Source organism: Gekko japonicus, unplaced genomic scaffold, assembly GCF_001447785.1.
Source record: "Gekko japonicus isolate JY-2015 unplaced genomic scaffold, Gekko_japonicus_V1.1 scaffold1429, whole genome shotgun sequence".
NCBI lineage: Eukaryota > Metazoa > Chordata > Lepidosauria > Squamata > Gekkonidae > Gekko > Gekko japonicus.
Genome location: NW_015167091.1, coordinates 84,938 through 111,721, shown reverse-complemented (window position 1 = coordinate 111,721; position 26,784 = coordinate 84,938). Strand labels below are relative to the sequence as shown.

Sequence of the window (26,784 nt, the reverse complement as noted above, 5' to 3'; positions counted from 1 at the left end):
TGACTGTTGCAGGAGGCAGAGCCAAACCCAAAACGGCTGCCAGAAGAGGTAGAGCCAAATACAATAACTTTCTCCTTGCTTTGCAAAAAGAATTTCAGAAGAGGCATAAAGAAACAGTGAAAAGCCAGTGGTGAAGAAGGGAGACTAAGGGGGAATAAAAAGGAAACCCAGGAGGAGGAATGGATCCATAAGCCTAAATCCTTACTAGGTTCTATCTGATCCGTCAGTGGCCACTACAGCTACAGCATCTGTGGACACCTCTTTATTTGGATGTAGCCAATAACAAACCCTGCCTTACAAAGGCCCTGCCCAATTTCTGAAGAGTACCAGGGGAAATATTGGCAGATACCACATTGGGGAATCCTAATACACACTTTAAAATACCACAGTTTGTTTTCTGTAGGGCTGCCATGAAAGACTGTTTGGAAGCTTCAGTTTGTAGTGCATTTGATTAGTTTCTAGGATCATGTCTGTGATGCTGAAAAATCTGCATTGGGTGCACTTTAGCTAGCAGGCACCATTTCTCAGAGCTGGTTATCACATTTATACTGTAAATCTTTGGGAACCTGGATACTTAAAAGGCTGCTTGCTCATCACATTAGATTATCTTTCTGTATGCCCCAGCTCCTAGATGGGTGGTTACCAGAGAAGGCCTTTTAATGGCAGCTTTTCAGTGGAATTGCCTTCTCTTGTGCATCCATCACTGGATCTGATATTCCCCTCTAAACATGACTAATGCAATGGTTTTTGCATTGCTGTTGTATCTAGTTTTTCTCCAACTCTCTGTAGATACATCCTAGTTTTAGTTGAGTCACTGGCTTTACTGCTGTTTTAATCAGTTACGTTTTAATTGATTTATTGCTGATTTGCACTATCGTTTTATGGCTGAATTTTGTCTGTTAACCATCCCGGAAACCTGATGGCTGAAGGAATGTAGACGCCCCTTATGTTCTAGTATTACAACCACAGATTACCTTCACATTAGATACATTAAACCATTTCTAGTTAGTTTTCAGTCAACAGAAAGCCAAAAAACAGTTCATAACCAAGATTTTATTGGTTGTTCAATAAACCACACAGAAAATTTGTACAGATTTCCCCCCCAATAATTTGAATGTAAACCGCATAGTTGTCATCCAACACGCTATGACTTTTGATAAATCGTTCTTTCAAAATAGAAAAGTACCAGTGTTTCAAATACTTTCTGTGAAGTTACAGCTGTTTAACTAGAAGTGCTTCCTACTGTTGAACAACACACACACTACACACCCAGATTTCTAATCTTTCACAACACAGTTACAAAGCTGTTGAAAAAATAAACTACCACTGCCAAAAATAACTGTCACAGATAAAACAAATCTGAAACGGAGATGCAACATCAGGGAACAGTTTTTAATGAGGAAGCAATTAATTTTGTGACATATCGAGGATAAGTGTTAAACATGAAAACGTTTTCCTACTCATCAGAATGCCAGAAGTCTTATTCTGTGCACACTTGTTAGCAGATTATAACAATCATCCCTCAAATCTACAGCAAAGGTGTGCAATTTATTTGCCTCTGGAGAACATATCGGTATATACTGAACTTTTATATATATTCAAATACAGCTGAATTCATCATTATAACCAGATTCCTGCATAAAAATAATGTTGAAGGGCCACATTTAAATTGTAAGTTGCCCATCCTGGCTTGTGGAATGTTAAGTAATCACAACTTAACCCCCCCCCCCTTAATTTAGTATTCCATTAAAATACCGGTTGTACAGACAGTAGACAACCACTACATGATTTTTACCTTTTAAGCAAAAGCATTTACACTCAGTTACAATAAGTGGGATATGGGGGGATCCTCTCATGTTTAAAACTGTGTTTTCTAAAACCTCTAAAAAACTTGCATTTACAAAATAGTTGATAAAAATATTCCTCTGAATTGTACAAGATGGTGGTACAAGAACCACTGCTAAACACTTTGTACCAGATGCTACTCAGATTTTGCTTCTTTCTCTCCTGCTGCTTCAGATACTGGGACCTGAAGAAGGGAAAAATACACATAGGTTTTATAGTTCAGAACAAATAACTGCCAATATATTTTAGCTTAAAAGCATGCAAAATCTTTTAGCTCCTTTTAATCAGCTTTGAAGGGAAAGGGCTAACAGTGGCATTTACTAAAATCTACTTTAAGTGCCCTTGTATTGCTTTTTGAATGGTAATTTGAGCATCTAGTGCCAATGCTGACTACTACTCCTTCCTCTCCTTTCTGCCTCATCAATCCCTAGCAGCACAGGGCCTGTAACTTTAGAACTGTGTGGCGTTCATAAATAACAAAACCTTGGGCACAATTCTTACTTCAAAATAAAAACTTGTTAGTCTTTGAGGTGCCACAAGACTCTTTATTTCTGCAGCAGACAAATATGGCTACCTCTCAGGTATTGAAGCTTTTTTAGTAGGTCATACTCTCATTTAACTTGGGGAAATTACAGAAGCAAGCCTGTAAAATTTTACCTCGTCACTTTTTGCTTCTCCATTTTCTGTAGGCAAGTGATCCTTCACTTCATCTTTGTTAATCTCTGCAGCTTGCTTCCCCTTTGGTCCCCTTTTCCCTTTAATTTCGGCTTTCTTTTCTTCAGATTTATCCTGTAACAAATTAAAACAAATTATTAGCATTTGTTCTCTACAATCACAGTTTTAAATCATTAATCTAACAGACTGGAAATAAAAATATTTATATACAGCCTAGACCATACAAGATCATACGGACCATTTACCAGTGAGATGCCTTTGCAAGGTAAGAACATAAGAGAAGCCATGTTGGATCAGTCCAACACTCTGTGTCACACTGTGACCAAAACCAAAGTGCTATCAGGAGGTCCATCAGCAGGTCAGAACTCCAGAAGCCCTTCCACTGTTGCCCCCAAACACCAAGATTACAGAGCATCACTGCCCCAAACAGTGTTCCATCTATACCTTGTGGCTAACAGTCACTCGTGGATCTCTGCTCCAGATGTTTATCTAATCCCCTATTGAAGCTGTCTAGGCTTGTAGTCACCACTACTTCCTGCAGCAGTGAATTCCACATGTTAATTACTCTTTTATCTGTTCTAAGCCTACTGCTCTTTAATTGAGTGCCCACGAGTTCTTGTACTGTAAGAAAGGGAGAAAAGTACTTCGTTCCCTCTATCCCATGCATAATTTTGTAAACCGTCATGTCACCACGCAATCGTCATTTCTCCATACTAAAGAGCCCTAACCTCTTTAACCTTTCCTCTTTCCCCATGACTGCTGAATTTACTTGGGGAGCCTTTGGTTTTTAATTTTTTTAGGCCCCCGGAGGGGATTTTTTATTGCATTTTTTAATAGACTACAAACTACAACGAAAAATTGGGAAGGGGTAACTACATCTAGAGAGAAACCACAACTAACTAAAACCCCAAGTATAGGAGATCATAACAACAGCTTATATAAATGTTAATCTTAAATTGCTAGTATTACTTTGAACATAGTCGGCTGTGCTAATTTATCTTTTTGTCCAATGTTTTATCCATTTAAGAGAACCCCCAGAGCATCCCACAATAAAACTAAAGTTTAAAGGCACAATTCAGAGTCCTTCAGCCTTCATTTTGTCTTATCTTTTCTAATCCTCAATTTATATGTACGCTTGGGGGCAGCCACCCCCTTATCAGAAAGAGAGTCCTCGTCGGAAGACCCCGAGTCCAATTCGCCACTGGATTTGCTGTCATCTTCTTCCTTCTCGACCTCGGCTGGCTCTGTCAGCTGCACTCTCAGGAACTCATGTGCTTTGGAAACAGAGACAATCTTTTTTTTTAATCTTGTAGTTTGAAAATGACTCCTTCTGGAATTAACCACCTGTAGACAATACTGTTTGTTTGAAGAAAAAGGATTAAACCTTTATATTTCTTTCTCTTTTATCTTATTTCAAATGGAATGTCTTTTAGAATCCTGATGGTGTTGTCCCTGATTTTCAAGGGTGTTCCTGTAGTTGCTTTCAGGATAGAATCTCTCACATGTCGCTTTGAGAATCTAGCCACTATTTCCCCAGGCAGATTATTCTTTTTGATGTACACAGAATAGGACCTATAGACCACATCCATTTTGCTTGCAAAATACTCCGCTTTCAAATCTGTAACTGGGGCCAATGCTTCACTCAGGAGTTGCTTTAGATTCTCACCTTTTAATTCTGGGACCCCTTGAAGCCGTAGGACCAAATTTGCTTTTTCCATTTGCAACTGTAAAGGTTGTGATCCTTCCGAGGCGTGTTTGTTTTCCAGCTTTTGCACCTTTTTCTTGACTTTTTTGGCATTGGCGTCCATTTCTTTCACCTTCCCAGCCGTTTGCTCCGTTATTTTTAAAGTCTCAGTCAGTTGGAACTGCTGAGTTGCAAGATTCTGGTTTAGATTCATCAGCTGTTGTTCTATGTTAGTCATCTGGTCCAACAGAGGGCGCAAGGACTCTGCCAACATTTTGGTGAGCTCGGTGGTCTCTTCCGGTTGAGGGCTCAAGATTCCAGATGGCTTCACTTTTACTGGTTTGTCTTTCTCTGCCCTTTTCCCCACCATCTTTATGGATTGTTTACTTTTATGAAAACTTGCTAAAGTCTCTGAAATACGCCCACATGCTTATCCACGCTCTGGTAAGTCTCTCAAAACAGATTTCAACGCTTTTTCTTCTGCTCCCCCCTTAGTATTGTGTTGTTTAATTCATGTGTATGGGAGGGGCCCCTCCCCCGCTCGCTTTTTTCGCCGTTCCCTGGGGGTCGCTTTCTTTTTAAATTATCGTTTCGCTTTAACCTGACTCACAGTTCATTGTTGGTCATACGACCTTGCTCGGCATACGTTCAAAATGCTCGATCTCCAACGCTTGTCCCGGTCAGCAGCTCTAGATCCATACGGACACTCAGCGGCAGGACCATCAGGGCGGAGGAGCGCCTCAATTCCCCAGCATCGCGATGGCGAAGAGGCCACCCCTCAAAAGCCCCATGGCTAGGAGCCTTTTGCCAAGGCTCGGGGGGGGAGCGACCCGTCGCCCCACTCCTTTCCGCTGGTGCGCAGATAACATCCCTGGGAGGTCCGGGAGATGCGTCCGTCAGCGTGTCGCTATAAACCGGAAGCTCTTGGGGGGAGCCTTTGATGAGCAACTTTATCAAAAACTTTCTGGAAGTCTAGGTAAACAACACCTACATGTCCATGTTTGTTTACCCCCTCAAAAACGATAAGGTTAGTGAGACAAGACCTTACATTACAGAATCTATGCCAATTCTTCCTCAATAGCTCTTGTTCATCATTGTGCCTACTACTTCTATCTGTAACAGATTCCACCACTCACTTACCCGGTATCAACGTTAGTCTGACCGGCCTGTAATCTGTCAGATCTCCTCTGGAACCTTTTTTTAATGATCTCAAGACTAGTATGGTCATTTACCTGTGATGGCAAAAAGCCCTTAGATACCTATCTTCTGTAAATGTTGTCATCACCACAACTTACTGTAATGAATTCTCCAAAATGATTATCAAAGAACCTTGCCTGGATCAGACCAGTAGTCCATCTAGTCCAGCATCCTGTTTCACACAGCAGCCAAACAAACAGGGCATAGGAACCAAGGCTTTCTCCTGATGCTATCTCCTAGCACTGGGATTCAGAGGTTTGCTGCCTCTGTATATGATGGTTCCATTAAGTATTGTCTGAAGAATTTTTGCCTGTCCTGAGCATAGTGACAGTTTCTTTGGAAGACTAAGAGTTCCAGAGTTATGGAAGAACAAAACTACCTAAGTCATTTGCTGCATCTCATAATTGTATAACCCTGTCATTTTCCTTCTACCCAGACACCTTGTCCCTCTGAAATAGAAAGCTTCACATGCTTTAGCCTTTTCATGTAGAGAAATCCCCAAAGTTTGCAAAAAAACAAACAAACCTGGCCCTCCCCCAAATGTGTGTGTGTGTGTGGGGGGGGGAATCGAATCTCCTTCAAGCCGTTTCACAAATTAGGAGCCACCGCAGAATAAGCATGAATGGGCAGTTGCTGATCTTACCAGTTTGCTGAGTGGCACCCTCAGAATGGCAAGGGATAGCAGAGTCCAGCAAGTATGTGGATCTAAGGCCATTAAGGGCTTTGTAGGTGATAACCTGAACCTTGAATTGAACCTGGTAACTGGTAATCAATGGAGTGACTACAGAATGGGTGTGTAACATGCATGTTCCACCCAATGTTCCCTCTAAGCTGTGGAGTCTTGTGAGCAAAAATTCTACTTTGTGAGCTACTGGCATTAAAGCGGTGAGCGAGCGATTTGGCTACTGCATAAATCAGTTTGCTCTGCAGCCGTCCTTTCCTGAGCTGAGACAAAAACGTGTGAGCCGGAGGCTAAAAAACTGTGAGCTAGCTCACACTAACTCAGCTTAGAGGGAACACTGGTTCCACCTAATGCTCAACAGTAACTGGGCTGCAGCATTCTGCACCACCTGAAGTTTCCAAGTTGACTTTAAAGGCAGACTCATGCACATGAAAAGGCTTATACCTTGAATAAAACTTTGTTGGTCTTAAAGGTACCACTGGACTCAAACTTTGTTCTCATGGAGAGTACATTACAGTAGTCTAGCCTTGATGTAACCATAGCATGGATCCACATGACCACCTTCTGAGCTCAGTGAAGCTGGAAGAATGCATTTTTCATAGCACCATTAACTTGCTTCTCCAGCAATGATACTGGACCCAGTATAACCCCTAGACTTTTTAGTCAGCCAGTGTGGCTGGAACCCATCAAAAATGGGAAGCATAATGTCTTTCAAAACCTCAGCCTTCTCAACCAACACTACCTCCATCTTGTCAGGATCGAGTTTCAACTTGTTCATCTGTAGCCATTTAACCAAAGCATTAAGGCACTGATTAAGAGCCTCTACAGCATCACCAAGCTATTTGATTAAAGAAATACAGAGCTGGGTATGATCAGCATATTGATGACAATCAACTGCCAAACTACAATGGATTTGGCCTAAGGGAGATTGTATGACATGAGGAATAGTTGAGCCTTTTAGTCCCACATTGTTGACAACTGGTCTGCAGTAGCAACCTGCAGACCTGCCCATAAGGAATGCTTTAAACCAATCTAAAGTGCATCTCTTAATCCCTAGTTCTACCTCCAAATGTCTCAACAAGATGGCATGGTCCACAGTATCAAAGTTCAATTCCAAAAGTAAATCCAGAAAGAGCAACACAGAGGGGAACCTCTTCTCTGCATTCAAATAACAGATCACTGACAAAGGCCACCACCGTCTTGATCCCATAGCCCACCCTGAAGCCAAACTGACCTGACCTCTAAATTATCAGCACATAACAGAACATATCAATTATTCTTCAAATCAAGCCAACACCATGCATATCTTGGGATAGAACTAATTTGGATCCTTTTGTTCTTTTCAGTGAGGGTAAACAACTAGGGATGGGCACAAACCTGCCCACGATCCTAAATTCTCAACTAAAACCACCTGTGTCATGATTCGCAAGTCAAGGTCCGTGCGATTTTGCCCTAATGAGACTTCTATGACCCTCCACTTGGTTTCTGGAGGTTTGTGCAACTCGTGGTGGTGCATGTTGGCAGCATCCACAGCAGGGGAGGATGGACTTCTGCAGCCCTGGAAACACCGATAGTGGCCCTCCAAAGCTCGACAGGCAGCGCTGGCCACCAATAAGAAAGCTCCTATTTTGCATTATGGGAGTAGAATGATATGTACCTCTGCCCCAGCTCACATGCAGCCTTTGTTCTCTATTGGCAGCAAGTGTGCTGCGTGGCAGTTAAAAGCAGAGAGGGAAGGGAACTGGAAGTCATTCCTGTGAACAGTGCGGTTGGGGGTGTTTGGTGCTTAGGGCTGTGAGGCATTGTCCTTCTGCTCATGCCGAGCAGAGAGGCTTTAACTTCATTGGTTCCTTGGCTGAGGACCCCTCCCCTCAATTGTGACTACTAGCTCTGGCTGGCTGGGATTGGAGTGGACTCAGGGCTCTGAGCCACCTGTCTCTCTGCTCACACTGGGCAGAGGGGCTTAGCTGCTGGTTGCCTTGCCAGAACCCCCTCCCCAATACTTATTTCTGAACAAACACCTCTCCCCGGCTGTGGTTGTGTCAGGTGGATGCAGGGCTCTGAGCCACCTTCTGCTCATACTAAGCAGAGGGGCTTAATTACTGGGCTCCTTGGCTGAAGACCCACACCCTCCCTCATTGGGATATGTGAACACCTCTCCCTGGCTGTGGTGGTGTCTGGTGCACTCAGGGCTCTGAGCCACCCATTTGTCTGCTCATGCTGAGCAGAGGGGCTTAGCAACTGAGCTCTAGCTTTTGCCTTGGTGTGCCCCCCCCCCTTTATATTAGATATGAGACAAATATGTAACAGAGCTGTAGTTGTACAAAGGGGATAGCAACTGGGAAAAGACACGCATTAAAAAGGTGCTGATCAGTTAGTTAGCATTGGCAACAAATGCTCCAGAGTGGCCAATATACTATATACAATATTGTGCTCTTGAGTGTTCAAATACTTGAACTCACAAATTGTCTCAACAATCCTTAAAACTCTATAGGTAGGTCAGTATCATCCCCCTATTCAGCCAGATCCAACAAAATGCGAGAGTGCAGATTCCCCTACTTACCCACCCCCACATTCAAATCAACACTTCATACGAATTTCAGTGTTTTCAATGTAGGCTCTCATTTTGTATGCTTTCTGAGGTTTTGATTTTACAAGTTTTATGAACAACCCTATATGCACCCTCAAAAGGTCTACTTAGTACTAGATAGATAGATGCTGATTTTATTAATTGTTCTCAATTGTTTCTGTTCTCAAGTCATTTTAAAAGATTTTTATTTTCCTCTATTCATGAAAATGAATGACAAACTACAGATGAAGCTGCCTTATTCAGATTCAGACCATGGCCTGTGAACCTTATTCAGATTCAGTCCATTGGCCTGTCAATGTCATTGTTGTGTGCTGACTGGAAACAACTCTTTAGAATGTTTCACATCACTAACTGGAGATGTGCATGCAAAGACCCAGGTTCAAAGCCCCACAACTACCATGGAATGTCTCTAGGTGGCCTTAGGCCAGTCACATTTTTTCAGCCTAAACTACTTTAAAGGCTTGTTATTCTGAAAATGGAGGTGGAAGAACAACATTCTAAGCTACTTCAGGCCTCCATGGAAACAAAAGCTGGATATAAATAAATATCAATAAAAATACTTAAACCCTATGGAGAAACTGGTTACCATTATATTTGCATGCAAACACTTTTTACATTTGGAAGAGATCTGTTGGAGTAAAAGAAATTCCTTACATCTGCAACTGCATAAAAACACTGCAGCATAAAATGTAGTATACATATTAGCAACAGGAATTTTAAAAATATTCCCATATTCAGACAAGTTCCAAAGCAGCAAATTTAGCATGCCTAATTTTTATTTGTGTATGTACATAAATGTGTATTTAAAAGTTTTAAAAAACCCTCACCTTTGAAGCTGCCTTTTTTGGCTTGGTTTCAACTTTGGCAGGAGCAGGTTTCTGGTGGGAAAAAACATTCACTTACTAAGTTTTCCTTCCAAATAACTAGTACAATAAAAACTGAAAACAAGAAAAAAGGTCCCTACTTACAGCTGACAATCGTGCTGATCGCCTCTTAGGCTAGAGCAAAAAGAAAGATTATGAATTTACCTTGGTACATATCTGGCTTAGAAAACATTAATCGAATATGCTTATGCGCAAGATCACAATGTATAAACATCTATAGCAAAGGAATATTTTCTACAAAGTATTTATTTAGAGATGGCAACCATTCATCTCATATTTATCAACACAAAGCCTAAAAAGTATAAGATCAGATGTTCTGTCAATGTGCATCAATTTTTAAGGAAATGTAATTATAAAGCTATTAACTTTTTCTCCCTTCACATTGTACATATATACATCACATTATTTTCTAACGAAAAGAATATTTGTTAAAAATGGACCAGTCCCTCCAAATCTTCATTACACCACCAATTCTACTCACCTCTTCTTCAGCAGCGTTAACCTGAAACGGAACACATACTCAGTTAAGAAAGCACCAACTCCGCATGCGCACTACCCGACAGGAGGCTTCATAGAGAGCCGTGGCGTCATCGCGCTCACGCCCCCCCCCCTTCCCGCCGCTATGTTCAGATTTCGAACCTGAAACTGTCCCCACCGTCTTAAGCGACGTCAACAGAAAGTTCCAGCCTTTAGAACCCTGCGCGCGGCTCAGAGCTGGGCCTTCGCAGAGCCTCTCGTGAGGGAAGCACGAGACTGGCAGGACAGAATTCTGAGGGACAGCGATGTCGCGGCCATTTCCAACCGTCACTCCTTCCCTCCTCCTCTCCCCAATTTATTATATTAGCGCCAAACTGTGGGACACAGAGTGTGTGTGCGCGGGGGTGGGGGTAGAAATATCGTCTATAAAAACAACATCAAAATAAAGTGGGTGGGAGGAAGGTGATTTTTAAGGGAGAAGCGCGCCATAGTCGCGCGTTAAAGGTACGCGTGCGCCCGTCGCCAACCTTTCTTTTCGGCATGGCGGAGCAAGTGGCAATGCCGGACGGCGACCGTCAAGCTTTCCTTGTTTTTCCCCCCTTAGCGGCACGCAGCGGAACTGGAGCGCTTGTTCTCGCAGCACGAGCAGCAGTGAGTGGTACTTCTCGCGTCTGTCGCCTACTAGATGCTCGATTCTCACTACTGCGCACAGACTAGAGCCCGCCCGCTTGCCACCCCCCTCACCTCCTCCTTCCCGCAACCATCCCAGCAGCGCCAGCGGCACCACAACAGGATCCAGCCGGATTGAGAGGAGGGGGCGCGCGCGCGCATTCCGTGCGGCAGCCGTTTTACTCCCCCCCCTCCCCCGCCTATGACATGCGCGTGTTGCTATTGGACAGGAAGCTTTCGCGGAACTTCTTTTAAATCACAACAGCTCGTCCCATTTATCCATAAAGAATACACCAGCCTCCACCATGCCCTTCCCCTATTGAGGAGGTCTTCCATACTTGCCTGGGCGGAGCTAAAGGCATACTCACTTTCTTTCCCCTTCCTCCCTCTTTTCCTGCGCACACTTTCCCCCTCCCCTCGCAGAACACAAAAATGACTTTGGTCTGCAATAGAACAAAGTGCACACTTCTGATGAGCACACAAACGCTTATACCCAATAGCAAACTTTGTTGGTCTTAAAGGTACCACTGGACTCACACTTCGCACGGTAGACACTGTGGCGTGCGCGCATGCGGTCATAATATCAGGAGTACTGCTATGGGAACAAAGGGGTAGTCGTGGTTGCCAGCATGTGCGCTTGCGCGGAGTGCGCCCAAGTTGGTCTATTGTTCAGTCAGAAGCCCGGCTCTGGTTACTGTGGGTGAGCTGGCGGCTGTCTCGTTCTCCCTGCTTTTATTTCTTCGACCTGGGAAATGAGCGAGCAGCGAGTGGAGGCGGAAACCGCAACGGATGCCGCCGCCGCCGCTTGGCTGCTTGTGCTGAGCTCGGTGTTCCTGTGCAACCTACTCAAAATCCTTTTGCCTTCCTGTTCCTCTGTAGTAAGTGGTGCCACCTCCGCCGGTTTTTCTATAACAGTGATTGTCCATTTCGGTTTGTTTTGTGTTTCAGGAGAGCAGAGGATTCCTTCCACACCAGCGGCCTCTGTCGGCGTGGGTGGAGCAGTAGCTAAGGCTGCGGTGGCCCCCTTATGACGCTCTCATTTTATCGTAGGTTGAGAGAGTTAATGTCCCTCCCTGTGGTGTTCCGTGGAGAGTTTCATTTCTGTACGGATTTACAATGATTTTTGTACTGGGATTTTAGTTCTCAAAGTGGCCCTTTCAATTATTGAACGCATGCGGTGTGGACTGTTGATAAGGGGCCCAGGGAGGCGAGGGTTACTGGAGAGGGAAACACATTATCCGTGTCTCTGTTCCAATGCTAGAAGTCTCTGAGCCAAGATGGGGGAGCTGGAGTGCTTGGTGTTTAATGACAGTTTAGATATAGTAGGTATCTCAGCAACATGGTGGAACAGGGAAAATCTATTGCATACTGTCATTCCAGGCAATAAGCTCTATAAGCAGGACAGGGAGGGAAGGGTTGTTGGTCTTGGTGTTGCCTTGTGCATCAAAGAATGCATAGGATCAAATAAGTTAGAAAACATCAGGGGAATTAACTCACTGAAAGGAGCAATATGGGTGAAAATACTGGACCCTAAGGGTTACTTAAAACTGGGGGTGTAGTATTGCCTACCTGATCAAACCCTAGAGGCTGATCTTGAGATAGAGAAGGAAATAAGGGAGGTGACTAAAGCAGATGTTATTATACTGGGAGACTTCAGCTACCCTCGCACTGACTGGGTAAAGTGTGCTCGAATCATGCTGTAGAAATGAGATTCCTAGACATCATAAATGATTGTGTACTAGAGCAATTGGTCATGGAGCCAACCAGAGGGGTAGTGATCTTGGACCTGGTTCTGAAGACCTGGTGAGAGATGTAGAGGTAGGGAACAGTGACCATAATGCTATTAAATTCAGCATTTAGGTCAATGGAAGTTAGCACTAAAGTCCAAAACGGTAACATTTCATTACAAAAATAAGGGGAATAGTAAAAGGGAAGCTGAAGGGGAAACACAAGAAAGTAAAATCCTTAGAGGATGCTTGGAAGCTATTCAAAACCACACTAATTGAAGCCCAAATAGAATGCCGTTCATAGGTTAAGGAAAGGCACTGCCAAGTCTAAAAGAAGGCCTGTGTGGTTTATAAAGCAAGTCAAGGAAGCTGTAAAAAGGTAAAGAGGCATCTTTTAGAAAGTAGAAGGTCTGCCCCAATGAATTGAACAGAAAAGACCACAGACTCTGGAAAAAGAAATAACTAGGCATGCAATAAGAGATTTGGAGGAGCAGGTTGTTAAAGACCAAGAAGTTCAATGACTTTTTACTTCTGTGTTCAGTGTGGAAACAGGCCTGTAGCCTGGATTTTGTGGCTTGTGGGGAAAAAAAAAAAAATTCTGATGGGCCTGCCATTATTTGCCATTATTTTCCTGTCTGTCTCTAAACAACTGTACCCATGCCACAGATCCTATTTTCAGGAAGGGAGTCTGAAGAACGAAGCCAAATTGAGGTGACCAGAGATGAAATTCTAGACTTACAGGGGAAATTAAAAACGGAAAAGTTCAGGTCCTTATGCCATACACCCGAGAATTCTTAAGGAACTCAGATATGAGATCGTTGATCTACTAACCTGTATATATAACCTATCATTAAATTCAGCCACTGTGCCACCAGAAGACTGTACAGTAACAAATGTGACACCAGTTTTTAAAAAGGGATCCAGAGGGAAACAAGGAAATTACAGGCCAGTCAGCCTATTGTCTATCCCAGACAAACTGTAATCAAAGAGAATTGTTAGGCACATAGAGGGATAAAGCCTGCTGAGGGGAAATCAGCATGGCATCTGGAAAGGGAAGTCCTGCCTGACGGACTTTTGGAGTTCTTTGAGAAAATGCATAAGCATGTAGACTACAGTGACCCAGTAGACATTATATACCCAGACTTTCAAAAGGCTTTTGACAAGATACCTCACCAAAGTCTCCTGAATAAACTTAGCAGTCATGGGCTAAGAGGACAGGTTCTCTTATGTATTAAAAACCGGTTAAATGACAGGAAGCAAAGAGCAGGAATCAATGGACAGTTCTCACAATGGAGGGAAGTATGCAGTGGGGACACACAAGGAACGGTACTGGAGTTGGCACTATTTCATTTATTCATCACTGATCTGGAACTAGGGACGAGTAGCGTAGTGGCCAAGATTGCAGATGACACCAAATGATTCAGGATGGTGAAAACCAAGGCTGACTGTGAAGAGCTCCAGGAGGACTTCCACCAACTGGGGGAGTGGGCGACAATGTGGCAAATGAAGTTCAGTGTTAGTAAATGTAAGGTGATGCACACTGGGACAAAACATCCCAACTTCAAGTATAGGCTAACGGGGTCTGAACTTGCTGAGACTGGGGGTGGGGTGGGGGGCTCTTGGGGTTGTAGTGGATAGCTCAGTGAAAGTGTCAATCCAGTGTGCTACAGTAGTGAAAAAGGCAAACTCTATGTTAGGGATAATTAGGAAAGGGATTGAGAATAAATTGGGTGATATTGTAATGTCCCTGTATAGGACTATGGTGCGGCCTCATTTGGAATACTGTGTATAGTTCTGGTCACCGGATTTCAAAAAGGACATTGCAGAGCTGGAAAAAGTTCAGAGGAGGGCAACCAAGATGATTAGGGAGTTGGAGCACCTTCCCTGTGAGGCATGGCTGAAGAATCTGGGACTTTTTCAGTTTAGAAAAGTGATGACTAAAGGGGGACATGATAGAGGTTTATAAAGTTATGCATGGGGTGGAGAGAGTTGACAAAAAACAAAAATTCTTCCTCTCCCAAAATACTATACCTCGAGAGCATCCAATGACTGGCAGTAGATGCCAGTCGGACAAAAGGAAATACTACTTTACACAGAGACTGATTAAAATGTGGAATTTGCTGCCAGAGGATGTAGTGATGGCCACAGGAATAAACAGCTTTAAAAGGGAATTAAATAGATTCGTGGAGGATAAGCCTATCGATGGCTACTAGCCATGGTGAATGAGGGGAACCTCCATATTCAGAGGCACTAAACCTCTGAATCTGAGAGCCAGGAGGCAACATCAGGGGAAGGCCTCAGCCTCTGTGCTCTGCTGTTGGCTGTCCAGGGGAACTGGTTGGCCACTGTGAGACAGAATGCTGGACTAGATGGACCATTGGTCTGATCCAGCAGGGCTCTTCTTATGTTCTTAATAAACCAAAATGCTTTATAATAAGACAAGCAAATTCAACTATGTAAGTGAAGTCTTTTCATCTCAAAATGGCTTACAGTAGCTTTACAAATTCAACATCAACTGTATCTTGCTATTCCCAATTGTTACTCTTGGTTGCTGTGGGAAATGTTCTAGCTTCTCTCAGGCCAAGAGGTTCTGATATCCAAGGAAAGAGGAGCCCAGGTGCTGCTCTGCCTCTGTTCACAGTTGTTTGGAAGGTAGGCTCTCCAGCCTCTTTTGCTACCTGAGAGGCTCTGATTAAATCCAAGTAGAAAACAAAAACTGATTGTGCTAGCAGGCTTTTCATAGAAGAGAGGGTGAAATGGTGGTGGGAAAACTTGGCTTTATGTGTATTATACACACAACCATGTTCTTAGGTTGCTAGATTGTGAATTCTTCACCTATAGTTTCAAGAGCTCCAGGAACAGCAAGATTGTACTTAGCAAACAGGAGCCTGTTCATGTATTTTAAGTCTGTGAGTTGGGATCTTCAGTTGATCATATCTAAAGCTAAAGAAATCTTGAGAAAGTAGGTGGTTTTATAGATCCTTGGCATCAAGCTTGAGAATAGAACTCAGTTTTTCATTGATGATGTGTATAGGGGCAAGAGACATGTCTGGCCATTCTTGCCCCACCAAGATACACGGGGAAGGGGCTAGTGAGAAGTTGGTCCTGCTGGCTAATACTGAACTGCTTCATGTGTTAAAACCTTTCTTGAAAGCATGTTTTATGATATGTGCATTTATATGATTGCTACTTTGTATAAAATTAAGTTCCAGTAATTTCTTATTTTTAAATCAAGTATATGTACTTCATTTTAAATGAGCAAAAATATACACAACTGTTTCAGGCATCTTTCTTTCTTTGTTAGATATCAAAGTTGCTACAGAAGGATGTTGAGCAGGAATCACAGATGAGGTCTGACATTCAGAACATGAAGCAAGAACTTGCTACTATTAGTATGATGGATGAATTTGCCAGATATGCCAGATTAGAAAGGAAGATTAACAAAATGACTGACAAGCTTAAAACTCACGGTAGATATCTGCTCATTTCATGTTCACATTTTTGTTCATTGTCTGTCAGCCCTATTGGTAGACGTTTTCACTTCCTTTATATTAATTTTTTCTAACACTGCCTTTGTTATGATGCTCACAATACAAAATATGATTCCTTCAAAATACCTCAGGCCTATCACAAGCTGGTAATGTCACTCTGTGGACAGTGTAGGATTGTATAATCAATACAATACATGTTTCTATATATTAACTTGTCAGAAAAACAGACACACAGACTTATCCAGCAGGCTAGTTTTCATTTTTTCCTTTGGCTCATAGGCTTTTATTAGAGAATACCATAGAATTCTTTCAAAAGCTGAGGGATATACTGGTAGAACAGTGGAAATCCAATAATCATGTGGACCCAATAACAATGTGAGATTTTACTTGTTTATTTTAATTTCTTTATTAGACTTTTAGCTTGCCTTCCCCTGCACAGCAAGGCTCAGGGCGGGTAACAAGAAGTTTAAAACAATATCATAAATTGTTTGTTAAAAATGAATTAACATGTTAACAAGTCAAAATTAAAAACAGATGGTGACTTAGGCACGAATAACAGAAATTATCCAAGTCAGGTTGTGCAGCCTGTGTGTCAGTGGAGATTGGTACAGTGACAGAATGGATGGCAGGGAGGGGACCTAAAGGTAAAGGTTTCCCTTGCTTGACAGCTAGTCGAATCCAACTCTTTTGGGTGGTGCTCATCTCTATTTCCCAGCCAAAGAGCCAAAGACTTCTCCGTGGTCATGTGCCAGCATGACTAAACACCAAGGCACACAGAACGCTGTTACCTTCCCAGCAAAGCAGTACCTATTTATCTACTTGCAATTTCTTGCTTTTGAACTGCTAGGTTGGCAGGAGCTGGGGCCAGAGACGGGAACTCACTCCATCATGTGGCACTAGGGTCTCAAACTGCTGAGCTACAGACCTTCTGGTCTGCATCTTCAGCGTCTTAACCGTTGAGCCACCGTGGCCCCAGGGAGACTGGGTGAGGCCAATTTAGATGGTAACTTCACTGCCTCAGCCGTATGCCTGGTGAAATATTTCCATTCTATCAGTTGAATTTATTTCCATGTTGTAATATTTTGGATTACAGTCAATGAGATTTATTTGTAATTAATTTGCTTTTGGATTGCTATGTGAAACAAATTACTCGAAAAAACATATATACATGTGTAAATACCCAAACCATATTTTTTTTATAAAATGCCAGTGACTTTGGAAGACTTGAACTTTAAACAGAATCCTTTTCTTAGAAAGCGAAATTGTATTTTTGTCAATTAGAAATAAAAGTAAATCTCCTATTTGTAGAAATTATATAAAGAACATGTGTTTCTTTTAACAGTGAAAACACGAACAGCTCAACTTGCCAAAATTAAATGGGTAATAAATATCGTCTTCTACATTTTGCAAGTAAGTAAAACTAGGTTCTCCTGAAGTGTATGTTATTTAAAAATACTATATATTATGGTAGTATTCATAGTATAAATTAGAAGTAAATTGATGTACAATAATAGATAATTCTATTTGTATTTATATTTAAATTTTATATTAATAGGGATACTCAGAAAACCACCATAGTAAAGGCTGGTAGGTTTAAAAATGGAAAATATAGATTGGATCTGATTTTTAAAACTTACTTGTCCCCTCATTTTAGTATGTAGTCTCCCCCCCCCCCTTCATGTAGTAATTTTGTAGTTTTTTAGAAATGCAGCATTCTCTGGCTCTGCTTAGTTACAAATTGCTTAAGAAAAGACTTATTACTCTTAACAATTATTTTCAGACATGAGGAGTATCATCAGTCATCGCTTCAGTTGTCGTAATTCGCTTATCAGGCTAGACAGATAGAAATTCCATAGCTAATTAACAAGGATATAGACCTTGACAGAATTCGGCATCTCCCTATACGCTCCCCCCCCCCCCAAAGATATAATGTTGTGGAGCCAAGGTTCCCTCAGTCTATACAGTCACACAGATTTATCCTCTTCCTTCTCTGTTAAATCTTCTTTCGCTATCAGTTTCAATATAACAGGCTCTGTCCAATTAATACCGCTTTCTTCAGGATTTTCATTCGCTTTCTTGCTTATCTTAGATCATAGAGGTCCTTCCTTTTGTTGCTTCCAGCACACGCTAGTTGGAGAATCCGACCGTTCACTTTGTAGGCAGATTTTATGAAGTAAGGGTGGCCAAACTCTTTGCTCCGAAATTGCTTTTTAGTCTGCCTGCAACCATCCAAGATAAACTAACTTTTGAGTCTCCATACAGTCTTAATTTCCTCTGTGATCAAAGATTCGTTCCTTCTTGGTATAGATACTGTCCCTTTAAAAATACAGCCACCTTTAGAGCTGGTTCCATCCAGTACACCGCTTTAGCCAGCAGAGGGCTCTGATCTCTTCCTTCCTGAAGGAAGCTTGGGTCCCGCCTTCCTCAAAGTCTCCGATCGCCATCTTGGGGGGATGTTTACATTTACAGTTACCGAACAAAGTTGCCAAAAGTCTCAAAGGTCTATAAACGCTTATTTTTGAAAAAGTTCTCGGCTCTAGTCTTTCTGTTATAATCCATGCCACTGCATGCTCAGTCTCCCCCGTTTCATTAGATCGTTTAGTGAGTAGGGCGTCCCCTCCCCCTCCCACTTGTATTGGGGGGCTTCGCATCAGGGCTTTGATGTCTCGCTTCAACTTTAACTCACTCATCAGTCTTTGGGACGATCCAGCAGGTCTCCCTGGGATCTCGCTGGGCAGCGTTAAATTGCCAAACCTCCATATGCTTGTTCCAGCGTGCGCTTTGAGTCCAATACTGGGAATCAGGGCAGGACCTTCGGGGCAGAGAGTAGCCCCCCTGTATCGGCTGTCGGCCGAAGGAAGGGCTCTCCAGAAGCCCCCTGGCTAAGAGCCCATTTTGCAAGGGCTCCATGGGGAGCACAAGAAATTGCGCCCCCTCTTATCCTCTGATTCATGGCACACGTCTCTCAGAGCTGTGAGAAGACTTGGCCATCTTTAAAGCGCCAAAGCCCGGAAGTCATGTCATGTATTTTTGTATGGAGTAGCATTTGGTAACTTGAGGTTCAGCATACAGTCTGAAGTGGGACAGCCCAGTTATCTACAGTGAAAACAATGCTACTCTAGTTCTGCCTCTTGGCCTGGCAACCAATCAGATGCAGATGTAACCCATGCCATACATTTTGGGGAGGTCAGCACCAGGGTGGATTTGTTTTAAATAAATTGATTTAAATTACAATTTAAACTAGTCTGTAAGACTATATAAAGGGTAATTCTTGCTGGTAGTTATAACCTTAATATGTACAACCCAGATGAAGGTTTCATTTTTGGAATAACTTTTCAGGTTAGTTTTACAGTTGTAGCAGAAAATTAATGATTGGGTGGTTAGTTACCATTTGAAATAGTTCACCACACAGTGTTTTCTTAATTATCTATCTTCATCTTCTTGTTCATAATCTGTAAAAGAAAAACAAACTTTCCTGCTTTATTAAGTCCCAAATGATTTCTCAATTTAGAATGAATGACTCCAAAGGAAGAGAATATTCTTTCTACACCAGCAGAAGAAGCTACTGTTGATAAAAGTGAAATCATTACTTCAACCATCTCTAAATCCAAGTACTCACGTGACTTCCACCAGTTCCCTGGTGTGACTTTCTTTAAAACATCATATATTTCTTGAATGGTTCCCTTTAGCTCTGAAGTTTATTATAGTTGGTATTATGGATGGGTGATTGCTGGATACCCATGTCATAGCTAACTTCTCTTCTTCAATACTCAAAGTTTGGCCATGGTACTGTATATTGACAATATTTGCAAAAAATGAGCTGCAGATAGTGCTTGTCCTATTGGTTCTTATTTATTTGTTATATTTATATCCCGCCTTTCCAGACATCTGGCTCAAGGTGGCTTTATGCTTGTAATTTACAGTAACTCTCTCATTGCATTGTTCTGTTTTTAAGTGCTTGCTCAGTTCTTCCATATTTCAGCAGCACACCAATAACAGTTGTTTTTCTGTATTTAAAGCTTCAAAAATTGGTTTCGGGATGCTCATTATGTGTTCAACATTTCTCTTTAGCCCGATAGTGAGGATTTTGGCTGTGACAGTGCCATCTGTTTTCTCTTGATTTTGTTCACAAACTGTCTTCAGAATAGACCAGTTCTTGACATACAGCTCAGAACAGTCTGCTACAGAGGTCCTTCTAATACTTTGAGAGAAAGTTATCTTGGTTCCACCCATTCTTTTCAGAGTAACTGTTGCAAAATTATTGTTATGGAAGTATTTAGTAATTCAACAACATTAGCCTTTATTTTTGGAATACTGAAGTCTTTGGCTAGGAGGTACATAAAATGAGCACTGCAACCATCTGTTATTAGCTTGGTATTCTCTTCATTCTCTTCTAAGTTTCATCTCATCTTGAATACATTTGTAGCATTGTCTTTGTGACCAAGCTGCGTACTAGACAGTTGAATTTTTGTTCATATTTTATTATAACTTGCTGTTATTTCTTGTAAGTGTTCTTTTGTGTGTGCATTTCCTGAGATCAATTATTTCTGCAAGGAACACTTTTCAGAACATACAACAGGATCGTTAGAGACATTGCTCCACTCCTCAAGACTCTCGAGGCTTGTTATACACTTAGTTCCTTTCATTCACTTTATCCAGCAGTTTCCCTGCAACATCTGCTCTTCTGGTTTGAAAGTATTGTGGTCTTAATTACTGAATCATATTAGTGAAGTGTGGGTTTTCACTCAGACAGAAATAAGAGTTTTTCACATAAACAAGTTGGGCAATTTTTTCATCAGTAACCTCTTTTTCTATTCTGCCAGTTCTTATCACAAACTTATCTAGGTGGTTCCTGGATAGTGGATTTTTTTTTTCCTTTTAGATGATGATATACTATGGATATGTGATGCATATGATGTGACTGAAACGGGACAGATCCTAGACAGATAACTCTGGAGCTATAGAACAGGCGGATAGTGATCTTGAAGGTGGATAGTTTCTAGAATCATGTGTGTTGATTATGGATTCCCCTAAACAAAAAGTCATTGCTGTTATTTCATTATTTATACCATTTGCTTATTTAGTATTACTCATTGTATTCACTGCTACTTAGTACTGTCTGAAAAAGGAAGATTTGCGTGTTTCAACTATTTATTTCTTTATAACAGCTGTATTGAAAAGCACAGTACCATTAGGGTTGCCAAGTCGGGTGTTGCGCCGCAGCGGGGGATTCCTGGCTGGCGTCTGGAGCGTGCGTGCTGCACGCACGTCACCCGGAAGTGACGTGACAACGCCGGGCACGCTGGGGGTGCGGCCACGACCATCCGAGGTAAAACCATAGAGTTTTCCCTCGGGTGACCGTGGCCCATACCCAGCGTGGTCGTGTCACTTCTGAGTGACGCGCACGTCGGGGTGGGGCTCCCCCCAGGGCCCGATCCGCCGGTGGCAGGGAACGGGCCTCTGGGGCGGGGGTTTCCCCGCCCCCCGGGGGGACTTGGCAAGCCTAAGTACCATACAGTAACAAATATATTTTTGGTCAAAATTATAATTCCTCAAGACTGTCTTTAAGAAATATGATAAAATCAAAAAGTTCGCCAAGCTGAAGATCTTGTGTGTTCAGGCATGTTCCTTTTGTCGTCTTCATCACAACTTTCTCCTGTGAAGGAATATTTCTCATGATGTTGTTTCATTTGGGCCACCAGGCGTTGCATTTCTTTGTTGCATGGTTTGTATTTTGCATGCATGCATGCATGCCTTACCCATAAGTAGAGGAACTTTTTTAAATTATTCCCAAACTGGGTCTCTTTTTATGGCCTGATTTCATTATAGGTTTTTTCTTCAAGGGAGAGAATAGTACAATAAATCTCAGGCTACACTCACAAAGATCTCAAGACTTTTGGAGCATTCTGCTCCAAAAGTTTTTACTTTGATTTGTACTGTTTGCCCCTCCCTCCTCACACTTAGCTCTTAACAGCTTCTCCTTATCCGGATCTATTCCAACTGAAACAATCTTCTATTCATTGAACTTCTTGGAAACTTAGCACTTAAGAGGTAAGGGGTTGATTCTGTGTACATGGATTTGCAGAGAAACAATAGGATTGAGATCTCTTCCTCAACTCTATATGTGTATTTAAAAACATTTTTGCTATCAAGAAAATGCGTGCTATTTCTGCAGGCACAAATTCACAGTTTTGAGAACCACAAAACCAAGCATCTGTAATGGTGTCTTCTAGATAGAAAATTTATCCAAAATAATCTTACAAGAACCTCTGGGAGAGCATGACATTGGTGCCCTAATGAATGAACTAATGGAATTTACTTATCGTTTTTTAAAGCATTCTGTGAATATACAGTCTCATACTAAATAATTATTTCATGATAAAAAAAACCTTTGGGCGATAATGTATCTTACATAGAAAACTATTTTAATAGATTTTCCCTCAAAAAGCATCTTATTAAAATCTGATTTAAATTTTTTAAATTCAATTTTTATTTTTATTTTAAAAAACATTGATTTTTATCCACCCTGATCATCAGCAAGGACGCCATCTCCCCTGCTCTTGAAGTGGCTACTTGCAAGCCATGAACTACAGGTGGCCAAGGAAAGACTTTAGAAATGTGGTACTGGTGTTTGCTGTGTGAGAAGTCTTAACTTATGGGTCAAGGGGGTAGGGTTCTTATATCAATGATTTTAAGATCATAGAAGTTGTTTGCGATAAATTTTTGTACTGTGTTCTTTAAAGATAATGCAGACAATTAGAACCTAGCAGACCCCATGCAAACTAAAATATTGATGGTACAACTAAGTTAAAACAACAACTTATCAGTTTTCAGGTTTTGCAGTTAGTCATGTAAATCTTTTTCATTCTAGGCTGCTTTAATGATCTCACTAATTTGGAAGTATTATTCAGAACCAGTTACTGTGCTTCCAAGCAAATGGCTAGCCCCATTAGAACGTTTGGTAGCTTTTCCAACAGGAGTGGCAGGTAAGACCATACTACTTTTCAAGCTTTTTGAAATTTCAGTTATATTTCCTTGCTTACTAATATTACAGTGCTCCTGGTTTTCCCAGGATTCCCAAGCAGTTACCTGTCACAGTAATGTCCATCACTAGGGGTGTACACTGAACACACACACCCCTGGTATTTTTCGGGTTTGAGTATATTGACACACACACACCGCAAGATATTGGTATTTCCTGATATCCTCAAATCCCAATACTGGTATGGTATTGAGATTCAGGAAATTGGGATTGCCAGTTTCTTCATCTCCTTGGACACCTCCAGGTGGCAGTTCACATGCCGCTTGGAGAAGCTGTTTAAAGAAACAGATACCTTTGGGCACCTTCTCTAAGCTGTGAGCAAACTCACCACTTGGGGAGAGGGTTTAAAGGAACAGCAATTCTTTTGGGCACCTTCTCCAGGCAGTGAATGAACTTGCCGCTTGGGGAGGGTGTTTAAAAGGACCAATTTCTTTCGGGAATGACTAGCGAATTTGCCACTTGGGGAGGGTGCTTAAAGGGATCAATCGCTTTGGGCACCTTCTCCAAGTGGCGAGTTTTCTCCTGCAGTCCAGTTTAAACCATATGTACAAAGTTAACCAAAATATCATGAAAAAATTCTCAGAAAATGTCTGTTACACGCCATGAATTTAATACATTTTGCAATACATACAGTAAAAAAAACACATGATAGTGTCTAATTTACTGTCCTAAGTTATCCATCTCAAACTGATATCAAAGTGAATGAATATGTATCAAAGATGCTTGACAGTTCAAAGTTGCATTGACTCCATCTCGAAATAATATAACATAACAAAGTGTCCTTACATGTCCTCTGTAGTGAAAATTAAAGTTCATGACACGCCAAAGTTCTTCAGGTTATCTCCACATCGTTTAGCTATTCACTTAACGAGGAGTGTTATCAAACTAAAGACAATACAACAGCAGCTGGAACAGATCCAAAAACTTGATGGAAATTTGATAGTGATCATTTCAAAAAACCTCTTTATCAGGAGCTGATGATCCTCTTACTTGAGTGGTCCTACATAAACACAATAATTATTCTAACAAGATGCTCTGCAAGGTAAACGTGTGACATTGTATAAAAGATACATTATACTTACAATCAGCACTATTGCAGGAATATTAAGAACGGAATGCAGCTGCCTCCTTGTTTACAAAACAAACTGGTATAATTCAAGTTGGGCTCAGCATTTTTGGAGACGCTAAACATAGGTTCCAAGAACTAGAGCTCAGCAGGAGCAGGTGTACATGGCAATAGAACAGTTTTCTAAAGGGAGGAACTACCTCATTTTACAGAGACTATGCAAAGAGTAATTTTACTATATTAATATAGAGAATCCAAATCCAAATATATAGAAAATGCTGCATAATCAAAATTAACCACCTTTTGTCTGCTCAAAGTAAGGAATATATCACTCTGATGCTATTTACTTGAACCAGGATGGAGAAGTCATAGCTATAGGAGACGTCCTAGGTCATTACCCTGATTCAGACCATTGGGTTCTAATGTATTACATTTAAAAATAAAACCCGCTTCTTACTGCTGTAATAACCTTACTGTGTGTCTATTCTATTAAACAGATGTGTCTGCATTTTATATAGGTCGGCAACTCTCAGGTCCCCCAGTGTATGTGGCTTAGAGAGAAAATGGTTCACTAATAGAGCATCTGTCACTTTTTTATTCGTGACTTAGGATCCAAAGCCCATGTCTTTGTTGCCCTCATTGAACTTCCTATATACATTCATTTGCACGAACAGAAAATTGCATATATGATACTTTTTGAGTTTCAATCATAAAAACCTTTTAATTGAATTTTTTTGCCATTTGGGAGATATAGCTCTCCACATCAACCTGTGGGAAGCACAGGAATATATTCTATTAAATATCCAGTTTAAACCAGGCTTCAGGAGAAGCGAGCCCCAGGAGCTGCTGTGCTCCTGGGCTCACTTTCTCCTGCAGTCTGGTTAAACTGGGCTGCTGGAGAAGCAGGCCCCAGGGTGCTGCAAGTGAACTCACAAGGCATTTAAATGTATTTCCACTGCAACTATCTGGCCAACTGGAATAATCCCAAATATTTTTGGGTTTTTTTGGGTCGGCCTTTTTTTGTATAGCTGAGTAAATGGCCCATTAGCTGAACGGATGAAAGAAATATCCGGAAAATTCCAATATAGTATTTTTGGGGTAATTTTTTTGGTTCAGTTTAGCCAAATGCACACCTGTACTCACCACAATTCCCAGTGCTGCAAACTTCCGGTTACCCATGTTGTGATGACTGCCCTGGGACAAGGGGGTATGGGTTCTGTCTTTAATTGTCTTAGACATAGAATGAAGGCGGGCAATGGTAAACTTTAAACACATGATTCTCTCCTCAAAGCAATTCCACATGGGGACTTGGCACGAACAGGCCTGCCATTGTATAAGTCTTTATAGCAAAAAGCCTCCAGGGGTGCTGTGCGCTAGAGCCAGAAGCTTGTCCTCCTGCGCAGCTGTGCCCTCACCCTCAGTTCCTCTTTTGCTGCCGAAGGAGAAGGTCATGTTTTCTGGAAGTCTCCAGCTACAGTCTTGTCCATGAGGAATTGCTCCAGATTTGTTGGAGTGTCTTCTACTCTGAGTTCAGAGGTGGTTTGCCGTTGCCTGCCTCTGCACGGCAACCATGGTATTCCTTGTTGGTGTCCCATCCAAATACTACCCTGTTTAGTTTCCAAGATCTGACAAGATCGAGCTAGCCTGGGCTGTCCGGGTCAGGGCCTTCTCAGATTAGTAAGAGATAAATTGAGAGAACAGTTTCTTCTGTAAGCTTTTGTTCACGTCTAAGAATTTTGCTCTGGAGAAATTCCTACTGAACTGTGCTCATAATTACACAATTAACCATAGCACCAATCTGCATAGAAACTCCCTGTTGTACATGGATCTGTGCCGTAGTTTTCTGGTTCTTCAATTATCCCCCCTCCTAAACAATTGCAAAATTATGTAGAAAGACATCTCTTTAATTGTATTTTGTCATTTGATAAGTTTGATACCAAAACTGTCTTTACCTACATAACAAATGTGTGTATTTGGGTTATTGATTTACAGGATATTTTTCTTGTATTTTCAGGTGGTGTTGGCATTACATGTTGGTTGGTGGTTTGCAATAAAGTAGTGGCCATTATGCTTCACCCTTTCAGCTGAGAAAGAATTCTAATTTCAGTCCATTATCACAATTAAAAGTACTCTTCTATTTCCTTTGACTGTATTCTTATGACTCTTATTACAGACTTTGCACCAATTGGTTTTGATACAATATCCTGTGAAAGGAGAGGCAAGGCTTAGGGTAGAATAATAAATTATTTTATTGTAACTTTTAATATTTATATATTGTCTTATGTATAATATTCAAACTTACAGTATTTTAGACTTCAATTATTGTACTTAATGGTTTTTGTATTGTCATGTTTCTGATGAGCACTGGGTAGTGAACATGATACTTGTTAACTGATCTTGTTAAGGTTATATTAAAGGTAAACAACAAAGGGAAGAAATACTTTGCCATGTGTATTCGTTTGGGCTGGAAGAAGGTTGATTGAGAAAAGTAAAGCTTTGTGAAGAATGGCTTTTTAAAGTTTACAATGTGGTCTTCTGGTTTGAGTCTCTGTATATTTTTCTCTTATTGAACTGTAAACATTCTCTTCCTTTTACCCTTCAGTCTGTGAGGGCGGGTTGTTCTCTTACTTTCTCTTCTGTATGTCTGTTTCTTGGTTGGATCCAGCTAGCCCAGTCACACAATCTTGCCCAGTCCCCTTATTACATTTGCTGCCTCACATGGCTTTTTTCTGTGCAGGCCCCACGATCTCCAGCA

At 41.5% G+C, this 26,784-nt stretch overlaps 2 protein-coding genes across 2 annotated transcripts; one reads left to right on the top strand and one right to left on the bottom strand.

Moving 5' to 3' along the window:
• Positions 1 to 1,068: 1,068 nt before the first annotated feature.
• On the bottom strand, positions 1,069 to 10,772 carry HMGN1 (high mobility group nucleosome binding domain 1). The gene is made up of 6 exons (XM_015412881.1): positions 10,562 to 10,772; positions 10,039 to 10,059; positions 9,642 to 9,671; positions 9,501 to 9,551; positions 2,503 to 2,634; positions 1,069 to 2,029 (listed from the first exon to the last, which is right to left on the bottom strand). The coding sequence occupies exons 1-6, from the start codon at positions 10,574 to 10,576 to the stop codon at positions 1,982 to 1,984; spliced, it is 297 nt and encodes a 98-aa protein (XP_015268367.1). The 5' UTR covers positions 10,577 to 10,772; the 3' UTR covers positions 1,069 to 1,981.
• Positions 10,773 to 11,107: 335 nt separating this feature from the next.
• Positions 11,108 to 26,454, top strand: WRB (tryptophan rich basic protein). The gene is made up of 5 exons (XM_015412880.1): positions 11,108 to 11,581; positions 15,735 to 15,900; positions 17,264 to 17,331; positions 22,793 to 22,907; positions 26,044 to 26,454. Exons 1-5 carry the CDS (start codon positions 11,456 to 11,458, stop codon positions 26,115 to 26,117), a joined length of 549 nt encoding a protein of 182 aa, XP_015268366.1. The 5' UTR covers positions 11,108 to 11,455; the 3' UTR covers positions 26,118 to 26,454.
• Positions 26,455 to 26,784: the final 330 nt, after the last annotated feature.

Excerpts from the sequence above, each read along its gene's own strand:
- HMGN1 (XM_015412881.1), bottom strand. Across the intron at positions 9,552-9,641 it reads GATCAGCACGATTGTCAGCT|AAACCTGCTCCTGCCAAAGT; the intron begins GTAAGTAGGGAC and ends TTTTCCCACCAG. Across the intron at positions 2,030-2,502 it reads GAGAAGCAAAAAGTGACGAG|GTCCCAGTATCTGAAGCAGC; the intron begins GTAAAATTTTAC and ends TCCCTTCTTCAG.
- WRB (XM_015412880.1), top strand. The coding sequence starts at position 11,456 with ATGAGCGAGCAGCGAGTGGAGGCGGAAACCGCAACGGATGCCGCCGCC. Across the intron at positions 17,332-22,792 it reads TCGTCTTCTACATTTTGCAA|GCTGCTTTAATGATCTCACT; the intron begins GTAAGTAAAACT and ends TTTTCATTCTAG. Across the intron at positions 22,908-26,043 it reads TTTTCCAACAGGAGTGGCAG|GTGGTGTTGGCATTACATGT; the intron begins GTAAGACCATAC and ends TTGTATTTTCAG.